General features: G+C 39.9%; 1 protein-coding gene across 1 annotated transcript in view; it reads left to right on the top strand.

The window, feature by feature from the left end:
- The window catches only part of LOC135475239 (interleukin-6 receptor subunit beta-like), a 45,980-nt gene extending 35,968 nt beyond the window's left edge, over positions 1 to 10,012 (top strand). Inside the window, exons 13-17 of the mRNA XM_064755055.1 lie at positions 1,365 to 1,520; positions 2,536 to 2,605; positions 4,027 to 4,072; positions 4,534 to 4,602; positions 6,340 to 10,012. Coding sequence (XP_064611125.1) covers positions 1,365 to 1,520; positions 2,536 to 2,605; positions 4,027 to 4,072; positions 4,534 to 4,602; positions 6,340 to 6,867 — 869 coding nt within the window. The 3' untranslated portion in view covers positions 6,868 to 10,012. The remainder of the gene's footprint in view (positions 1 to 1,364; positions 1,521 to 2,535; positions 2,606 to 4,026; positions 4,073 to 4,533; positions 4,603 to 6,339) is intronic.
- Positions 10,013 to 11,431: the final 1,419 nt, after the last annotated feature.

An 11,431-nucleotide genomic window follows, 5' to 3' on the forward strand; every position in this document is an offset into this window, starting at 1 on the left:
GAGTTGTGTTTAGTATGGTCATAAGAGACTGAGATGAACACCACACCACCATCGGGATTGATTTGAGTATGACCATAAGTGACTGAGACCGACACCATACAAAAGGCGGAGTATGGTCATAAGGGACTAGGACCAACGCCATACCGCCATCGGAGTTGAGTTATGGCCATAAGAGATTGAGAGCAACGCCATACCACCAGTGATGTTGAGTTGAGCATGACCATAAATGAATGCGACCAACACCATACCACCAGCGAAACTGAACTGAGTATGACCATAAGGGACTGGGACCAACACCGTACCACCAGCGGAGTTGAGTTGAGTATGGCCATAAAGGGCTGGGACCAACACCGTACCACCAGCGAAACTGAACTGAGTATGACCATAAGGGACTGGGACCAACACCGTACCACCAGCGGAGTTGAGTTGAGTATGGCCATAAAGGGGTGGGACCAACACCGTACCACCAGCGGAGTTGAGTTGAGCATGACCATAAATGACCGCGACCAACACCATACCACCAGCGAAACTGAACTGAGTATGACCATAAGGGACTGGGACCAACACCGTACCACCAGCGGAGTTGAGTTGAGTATGGCCATAAGAGACTGAGACCAACACCATACCACCAGCGGAATTAAGCTGAGTATGACCATAAAGGGCTGAGACCAACACTATACCACCGGCGGAGTTGAGTTGAGTATGACTACAAGCGACTGAGACCAACGCCATACCACCATCGGAGTTGAGTTGAGTATGGCCATAAGAGACTGAGACCAACACCATGCCACCATCAGAGTTGACTTGAGTATGATCATAACAGACTGAGACCAACACCATACAAAAGGCGGAGTTGTTTTGACCATGGTCATAAGTTGGCAAACTTGGACTACTGTCTGCTCCAATAAACATATAATCATCTCCAACGCAGTTGACAAAATGGGTCCCGTAGGAAATGGACAAGATATTCCAAGTTTATTCCAAGACATTCCCATTTCGAACATTTAAACAATCAATTCTTATTATTCATAAGCTTATTTCTGTGCTGTGTATCATATTCCCGGCTCGTCGGGATAGGCCGATGGATGTGTGGAGGAATGAAAGCTGATGAAGTGAGAGCAAAATTAAGTCTGCTTCTTGACTACACTTCATTCATTCATGTGGGTGAAAGTTGTTTGCCAGAATTGTGTTATTTTTGAAACGCATTTGTTATCCTAAATGACACGGCCGATGCATTCCTGATACAGATGTGATCCATACGATTTTGTCTATACCTTCAGTAGTTATCACGCTGGCACAAATCATCAGTCACTTTATTAGATCATTTCTGTAAAGGAAACTGGGTACCTTGTCATCTATTCCAGGTACAACAGTAGAAATTGCAGGGGACTGGGAACTGGAATCAGCGTCCTTGAATGAGCTGCACCCGTCTACACCGTACCATGTGTGCGTCAGGGCTGTTTCTCCCGCCGGCCCCGGTCAGTGGAGTGACGCCATCGATATACGGACGAAAGCGAACGGTGCGTCTCTGTTTGGTATTGTAGGCGTATGGCTCTTTCTTGTCTGCATAATCTTTTGGGGGTTCAAGCCATTCAAGCTTGAATGTGATCACAAACTGGTTGTTTGCCAATAATTTCTACATTGTTGAAATTTTTTGTGGAAAATAGTCCAGTATAAGGCATTTTTGCACGGTAATTCCAAATATGCAATTTTTGCAAAACCGGAAGAGACATCTGTTAACACAGAATATGGAAATAAATGTTTATCACGTCTGCAGCAAAAACTGGTGTAAGAATCTTCTCAATACCATTCATGCGATCGAGATAAACTTCAAACTGCAGTTGCACATTTTGCATATTTAAACTGGGTATTTCTCGGTAGCCAAACGTGTTTTTTTTGTCACATGACATTTTCACACAATAGCAAACTTGTACAATTTTGAACCAAAAAATTTCTGATGAACAAACTGAGCATGCCTTGGCGTTGTGCACCTACAGTTTGAATTTCGGCTCAAGCGCATCAGCTGTTGTGGATAAAAGACTTCTTTCGTTTTGCACAAAATCCAACATGGTCGACAGGTCATGAGATCAATAGTTTCCAAAAGTTTAGGCACACAACTTAACGTCCTTACCTAAAACATAATGAAGTTTCATAATTGTCTGAAATGCTCTACAACTTTGGGTGAGAATAATGATAATCCCAACAGATACAACAGGCATTCAAGAATGATAAGCTTGAATCCCTAGTTATTATTAGAGGTTTATAGCAATAATAAGATGCATATTTTTTAAAGACAACTCCAAAATTGTAAAACCTTCCGAAAATATTGCTCAGTTGAATTCGACTATCTCCCTTTTTTGAAATCGATATAAATTGCACAGTTGAAGCATCTATGCCTTAATTCAGATATGCGTTACACCGAACCTACCATCAGATGGACTTGATGTTGAAATTGTAAACCTGTTATTGGGCTTGTCTCCATATAACCATTTTCCATGGTTAAGTTCTAAACGCTTTTTGTTTATTTGGTTACAGTGGAAGAAATCGTTATCATTGTGGTAGTATTGGTGTTTGTGTTCGTCGTGGGTTTCTTTCTGTGTTGTTAGTAAGTATACCCTTCCTCATAAGAATTGGATAAATATAGACAAATAAGCAAATAATGTCGTGGAAACACAGGTAAATGTTGAGTCCCATTTCTGACTTGACATAAATGATATGCCGGTTTGAAGTCACATGCATGCGTCAAATCCAGTCTCTTGCATGATGGCAAGAGATTCGCTGTGATCTCATAGCAAGACCGCCCAGCTGGATAAATGAATAAAGAAACTTAAAGGAATCAACAGAGCGCAAACCTCCGCCACGGCGAAATGGACAAATTCCCACAATATGGACAAAGGCCCAATACTTATGTTTCTTTCCTGAATGGTGGAGAATCGTTGAAAAAGTCCTAAATTCCGACCCCGGTACATTCTAAAATTTAATGGATTGTCTCCTCGTCCAAGTTTAACCTATGTATAAAATTTTATCCAAATCTGTGCATAACCTTTTCTGTAAATTTCCCGACAGACAGACAAAGGAATAAACGCCGTCAAAAACATAACTTTCGAAGTGAATGATTACACTTCACAACTTGCATCTTAAGCTCAAAAGCCATTTATGATAAAAAACATGATGCCTTTCTGAACAGTTGCAATCAAAGATACCTTGCGACAGAGATACCTTGTTTAATTGTTATTTGACCTGGAACTCATTTATGGACTACGAATTTGAACTTTGATATGGAATTCATGCCTGGAATATCCACTGCCTGCCCGGCATCATTAAAAACTGATGACCGCTTCTCTCTTGTGTGTTACCGGCTTTATTTCCTATTTGTATAATTTCTTCCATACCTTTGTATTTGGGAGCTAGTGTTAAACGTTGTTTTGGAAATGGATCTTGCGATTATCGACTTGGAACGCCCTTTACGGACTACGAATGGCCTATGAATGGTTTATGACATGACGCTTATATTGTCAATGATGTCCCCTAAATTGCCCTCACCAATGTGTCTCACAATACTGCCGTTAGAATTTCTGCCATCTCGAGGAATGTCACACTGAGGCATTTTATCCCACTCAATGTCAAATTGTAGCATTTTATCCCATCCGATGTCACGCTGTGGCATATTATCCCATCCCATGTCACGTTGTGGCATTTTATCCCATACAATGTCAAACTGAGGCATTTTATGCCAACTTATATCACACTGAGGTATTTCATCCCGTCCGATGTCATGCTGTGGTATTTTATCCCATCTGATGTTACACTGAGGCATTTTATCCCATCCGGTCACCTGTGACATTTTATCCCATCTGGTGTCACGCTATTGCATTTTATTCCATCAGATGTCACACTGAGGCAGTTTATCAGGGGCAACGCGACATTGTTGAAGTTTATCCCAGATTAAGTGGATTGAGGTGTATTATCAAGATTACAGGTATGAAATACAGCATCGTTCAATCATAACCTGTGCTTGTTTTTCAGTGTACGCAGACAATTGGGGTCACCTATGACAATCACCGTTCCTGAGGTTAGCTCCTTAATTTTTCTAACCCTAACTTTTCTAAGCGCACATGCGAATTAGTCCTCGGGAATGAAGTTATCAATACTGGTAGCGTATCTTTTTTGTGAAAACTCCAGGCATGAAGTTGTGCACGAGCGGTAGGCCTTAATATGTGGCGTATGCCACACCCATCTGTTCAATCCTTAAGAAATTTTGAGAAGATCTCCATATATATCGCTTGGCTGGAAGAAATCCTCCCCCCCCCCCTCAATAATTAAATTAAAATCTAACTTATTTAGTGAATAAGAATAAATACAGAACTTAAAATGCAAATCTCAAATGTTCTTCACACCTTCAAGGCCATTATAAATGTTTTGATTTCTTGTGAATACATCACTTGTACGGACTAATAGTTTAGGGCCTCTTTTTGAGATCTGAAGATAAATATTCTATTTTGACTTGTCTTATTTTGTTTTTTTTGTTCATAGCCAGTGGTAGATGAATATAGCGCTTGCCAAACGTCTTATTCCCATCGGTACAGCTCGGCGGAACAAGAGGTAACTGATTGCAGATGGTCAGGCGCCTGCGCATATAAAATCATATTATAATGTTTAACTGTGAGTTAAAAAGATACAATGAGTAGGCTTACCTTACAAGAGTTTACAACTGGTTAACACCTCGATAATGTAAAAGGCTACCTAAACAAACTATATGTATTTACAGGGAACCGAGATAAATTATTTGTCGCTTAAAAAAAAGAAAATCAAGAACACACACACACCACAAAAAAGAATTTTTAAGACTTGTGCTGCTTTCTTAAGTTGCCCGGAAATATTTGTGCTACCGGAAGTTGTCGGACTGAGAGGAATCCGGAAGTTCCTTGTAATTGGACAGTCCCATGCCTCTTCCCTGTGACGTAGTTTTGTAGGTTTGTACGTCACAAGCAGAATGCGTACAAGAGAGAAATTTGTTAGAAACTTTCATTTCTTTGAAAGCAATAAATCCTCATTAAATTAATGTGTTAAATTGACGTTTGACCTGACCTGTTGCAGAACTCCGTGTACACAATCAGGGACACCAGAGAGGTAAATCATTCCCGTAGTCTAGCGCTTGTGGTAGCCCGGCGTTTTCCTATTCACATAGTTTGTCTCAATATTACATCTGTGCGGACTCTTCACGTTTTGTGATTAACTTAATCACATCACTTGACCTTCATGTTAGCCTAAGGGCCTTTGTTAATTCATCCAACATTCTTAACTTTAAAACAATAGCTACACGGCAGGTTCTAGAAAAGCGTAAAACAAATTTTGTATTCTAGGCAACTTTTTGGATCAGTATTTCGAATCCTACAATTGGTCCACGTATCAGATTGCATCACATCTGTCAGTCTGTAAAATAATATATACAGAAAAAAACTACAGATTAAAATGTACATGTAGTAGAGTAGCGGGACATTACATCACCACACGCGTCGAATCGAGAGGAGTAGAGATGAATGTTTGTCCGACGCTACATACGTTCCTGGGTTGTTCCCTGCTTGTGTCGGTGTCTTGTGTGTCCTAACTCGTGCATGCTGGTGTCGGTGATCTATGTAACGATGATCTGAATGGTTACCTATTCGCTTTAATCCCATATTGGCAATATTCAATCTCTGAAGGTTGATTTGTGTGAGAAAGAATTGTAGGAACTACTGCATGGACTCGTCACCTATGGTGTACAAAGCGCATTCTGGACCAGGGCAGGCGATTATTGATTCACTCGAAACTTGCTTGCATGTGGCCAATGGGGGTAACAGTTTCATTACGTACCTTGTAAGCCTCAAACCATCTGATATCTGTGGTTTTATATGTATTCATTAGACATTTGGAAATATGTTCCTGGTTGGAGTCAGGTTAAATCATGTATTGAACTTTCATTTAATTTACAAGGTGAGAATTTTGCTGGGTCGAGTAGACTAGGTCAGTGTGTGTGTTATCATGTTGGACTGAAAGCGTTAACAAGCATTTTAAAAGCCAAGATTTGCCCAAACCATTGTGAAATATAAATGGGCAGTACAATGTACCGGTTCTTAAAAAACTTTTCTTCCAATGTCAACATTTCATAGCTGGTGTATGCGCATTTTGGGCAAATTTTTCGTCTAGCTATTTTATGTATTTCTTACACGAAATGAAAAAATAATTTGCTCTTGTTGTACCTTATAACTTATTTAATATACTGGTATACAAAAACTTGGACAATATGACAGTGAGTTAATTGCTGTCTGTTACCTCCTATCGCGTATATTTATATTTCAGGTTTTGCTGTGTAATGGGGCTGTTGTTCAGGGTAATCCAAACGTTGGGTTCAAGACTGACGATCGCCCTGTGGTCTCCAGAAACTTGTCTGTGACCTCCGACAGCACAATTGCGATCCTCGATAGACCCCTTGTCCTCTCACAACACGCGGATGCCAAAACATCCTCAGATTCAATGGCAAACGGCGTATCACCGTGTTTGTCGTATAGCCAACTTGCTAAGGCCGACGCGAGCACGACGTCCAATGGTCGGATCTCCCGAGAGACCAGTACAGGCGATTCCGTCAGAGTTGAGGAGCATTCAGAGGTAAATACGACATCCCATCGACACAGGTCCACAGGCAGTGATATACTTACCAAAGTTTCGAACTTAAAAAAGCCAGAAGTTTGTAACCTAGGTGAGATTAGTTCAACAACAACGAGACATGCTGAAGACCTGTGTGAAAACGACGAGGAGTCTTGTACAAATGAGTTTGCTGACGACATCGATAGTATTTCGTACCGTAAAGCACCTATTATCTCAGACTAAGCTTCATCAGAGGACACTGCAAGCCAATGTTATCGCTGCACCTTTTATCCATTGATTCCAGACAGTATTGTTTGTACATTCTGATACTCGATCCTGAGACATTCGCTGTACGATTTTAAGCTCTGCTACCGTTATTACACAGTGAGAAATCACTTCTGATTTATGGACATATAATTTATAGGACAGCAGATCTAGGATTCCATCTGACATCATCTTGTCTTTGGGTATCCATCATAATGTGTGATTGTCTATATAGGATCCAGAATATTGTGTGACTGTAGATATGTAGCATCCAGAATGATGTGTGATTATAGATATGTAGCATCCAGAATAACTATAGTCCTCGGTGTAGAAAGTAGAAATAACTCCACAACATCAAGGTTAAGATGCTACTTTCACTTCTTTAATGGAAATTATTTAGATATAGGCTGAATATTCCTCGCAGACATTCACAGTTACGTATTTGAGTATTGAAGGAGTCAAAGGCAAGGAAAAGGGCTCAGAGCTGGGTATCAGTTTCCCAAAGTAATCAAAACGACTATGTGTCTCATCAGGTGTGCTATTCAACCAGTAAACATCTGTGAACACCCAGGTCAGCACTCCAAACTGGTAAGTAACCAGCATTCCCCATCACTGTGAGTAATGTACAACTGTGTCCAGCAGTCTTGTTTTCGTAATTACTCTAGAATTGTAATTAATCAAACAACTACGAATAACCTGAATTAAACGATCAATCATCTTATGGGATTAACAGACATTACCACCAATTTCAACGTAACACTGATGTGATTTAACCTAAACAAGATCGTGCGACTGCAGATGACGTAGCATGACTTCAGAATTACTTAAGGTTTACCCTTTTACACGTTTTCGAATAATAGATAAACACAAGCCGCTGATTTTGACTTAAGTACTCGCATGAAACTAATGATACTTAGCATCTTCATGAACATTACGAATACAAGAATCATAAGAGTGACGTTCAGTACTATCAGTCCCAACTAAATCGTGTATCAACAATATTGGTCGGACACTCGCTCGCGTCAAAACATGAACGATGATGGCGTCAATCCCACCAAACACACTAACCTTGAGGTCAGAAAAGGCCGCCTGTGGGCTTGGCCAATACAACATTACATAAAGGTATACACAGGGAGATAACTCTAATTTAACACAAATATAGGAGCATAATTATAGACTCTGCCCACATATTGTGTATAGAGTCCGGCATAATGTGCCATCAGGAACACGGTATCCGGGTCACTGTGTGATCGTACACACAATATCATGAACTGTGATGTCATTCTTACTTTGCTGAACCTACATGTAAGTCTATATTAGCATGCAGATATTATCAAGGATTCGGGGTTATATCAACGTTCTTAAATTCCAGGACATCAGTTCAAGACATCAACCTGGTGGCCATTCTATACCATTCTTAGCTCAGCAAGCCGTGTCATCATGGAATCGTCATCCAAGATTCCAGGCTTTGTCATCATTCTGACATTTGGTGCGGCGTAATGGTGACATTAACCCGGACGTGCTTTACATTCTGGAACATTAGCAGGCCTACTAGAACATATGTTGTGTTACTATTCACACACATAATTTGGTGGTTTGTGTTATTGGCCATGCGATTATTGATCCGGAGCGTCCTTAATGGTTGACAGCTGCTATACAATAGTCTGTTTCGATGCATCGATACATAATGCTAGCTTTTGTCATTGTTCTTGCTTTTGGTGTGGCGTAATGCTGACATTGGCCTGGACATGTCTTACAAGCTGGAACATTAGTTCTGTGTTATGTTACTATCCACATGCGCAATATGTCATTATCCTCCGAATTATCCTCCGATTTGATGCTGCGTCATCATTTATTCATAATGTTCAATACTTTCATATATTCATTACTGATATATTTATGATGTAAAAACTCAAGCATATATGTACATATTGTTACGACCCAAACTGTCTGTATTATACAGAGATGGCTTGTTCGAAATACACGAAAGTTTAGCCGCACAAAAAAGTAACCAAAACCAGCAGATTTTATTTTACAACAATTTATGAGCTTTAACAAGAACAGATAATAAGACTTATACAAATACTAAAGTACTTAAGTTTAACAAGAAAGAACAGCAGTATCTATACAAATACTAAAGTACTTACGGTGTCAAGTGCAAACGGACGCATATATTCCACAATATATACCACACAGGCATAAATGCTCAGAGGCAAATTCATAAGAGGGAAAATCCACAGTATAACTGAGTGTATGACGAAATATACACAAAATTCCACAGACAGGGTCGTGTACTAATAAGCACTGTGTACACAAGAGCACGAATCAAACATACAAGCTTGGACTGAACAAGTGCTCGGTGGAGGTATAACAAAGCCAGAGGCTGTAAAGACACCAAAATTCAGCACAAAAGGCCTACTAAAGTAATACACAGCCAAAGCATCCAAACTCTCAATAATTCTCCGTTCCTCTTCTTTTGACCTGCTTCCATAGGTCTTATATAGCCTGGTGGAATTGTCTAGAATAAGAAAATTCCTGAACACTTGATGTGAACAAACAGGCACCGAACTGAGCGCATTCTGGAATATTCTAAGGTAGAGGCAGACAGCAGGCGCTGAACTCAGCGTATGTAAACAGTGGCAAGCTAAATTTAGAAATTGACGGCAGTCGTGCACATAACAATATATATTCATATATTTATGATCATTTTTCACAGTAACTCAAGTTATGTTATAGTTTGTATCTACTTTTTTGTATTTTTTACCTTATCACTTATATTTTGTAATATTCTTACATTAGTTTTAGACCTGCATTCTGTGTCATTTTTTTATTTCAATTCAGGGATGTCATGTTCTGTCAATATTCTTACATTAGTTTTACGCCTGCAAGCTGTGTCATCTGTCAGTGAGTTCTATTCGTCGAAACTGAGCTTATGCAGTTTAACATTATTAATTTAATTTGATTTTCTTTGCAAAGATATGGGCTTCTAACATATCCATGAGTCGAGCTTGTGTTACGTATCACTGAATAAAGGCAGTTTTGGTCGCAAGTTACATGAGACGGGTGGAAGGGTTTGTTTGTATCCTGGACAATCCCAGGCAATTCGGTTTCCCTCATCCCTTTCACGCACCGCTATTGTATAAACTATGCCTTCAGTATAGAATTAAAGAACAATAAAATAATTTATTCACCAAAATGACTCAAACATGTGCCCACAGCACATCAGGAAGTGAACTCAAGCCGATGTTACGAACGGGTAGAAAGCATTTCCAAAGACTAACGTGTGACTTATTTAACTGGGTACAGTGTAAAGGTACACAAATTTATGGTGTATCACTAACACTTACCATCTTGGTGACAGTTTCATCCAATCAGTTCTTTACCTTTCCTTTGATACTCGGTGAGAAATTTTTGAATTACTTTTTTATTTGATTGGTGTTTTATTTATTTATTTATTTATGTGATTGGTGTTTTACGCCGTACTCAAGAATATTTCACTCATACGACGGTGGCCAGCATTATGATGGGAGGAAACCGGACAGAACCCAGGGAAAACCCACGACTATCTGCAGGTTGCTGGAAGACCTTCCCACGTACGCCCGGAGAGGAAGCCAGCATAGATTGGTCTTTTACACCATATTCAAGAATATGTCACTCATATGACGGCGGCCAGCAATATAGTGGAAGGAAACCGGGCAGAGCCCGGGAGAAAACCACGGCCATCCGCAGGTTGCTGGCATACCTTCTTACATACAGACGGAGTGGAAGCCCGCATGAGTTGGACTTGAACTCACAACGAGAGACTCGTGGGTCATTACGCTGCGCTAGCGCGCTAACAAACTGACCCAAGGAGGCCCCTTTTTGAATTACACATGTGCGGTGTAGTCTAACAGAATTTACAGAACGGAAGCTTCGTCTTTGTGTTCCACATAGGTATACTTGAACATTGACCATTGCATAACAGCCCTCTGATCTTCAGGCTATTGGTTTTAATGAAATTTTGACCTGATTTGTGTGTTTCGCTGAGCTGAAGGTTGAATTTCAGAAGGAAGTGCCCAGGTGACATGGGAGAATGTTGCTGAGGGGGAATTTGAGCACTGTCTGTCATGTTTTTTGGACTATTTATGATCGAATATTCGGGTTTTGGCTTGTTTTCATGTTATTAAAAATACTCACCGCAAGTTTACAAATCCACCTTATAACGAAACTGTAAAAATGGATTTAGCAAGTTAAAACTTTTCATCTATAATTTACATATACATGTGAATATATAACGCAAATATACGAACGCACATGAACATATAATTAAATCACATTGAAAACCTGCCAGGGTCTATTTCAGCGTGACAATTACACTCTGAAACAAAACAATACTGCACTCATAATCAAACATGATTATTTTACCTATGGTCAAGTTGTACAATATCGCAATCAGGAAAATCGATAAGTTTGGTTTTCGTCCAAATTTCATATATCTGCTATACAAGGCATGAAGCAACGACAGTATGACATCATGACTTAGGCAGAATTAGGCAACAAATAT

The sequence above is a fragment of the Liolophura sinensis genome, chromosome 9 (genome assembly GCF_032854445.1).
Source record: "Liolophura sinensis isolate JHLJ2023 chromosome 9, CUHK_Ljap_v2, whole genome shotgun sequence".
Classification (NCBI taxonomy): domain Eukaryota; kingdom Metazoa; phylum Mollusca; class Polyplacophora; order Chitonida; family Chitonidae; genus Liolophura; species Liolophura sinensis.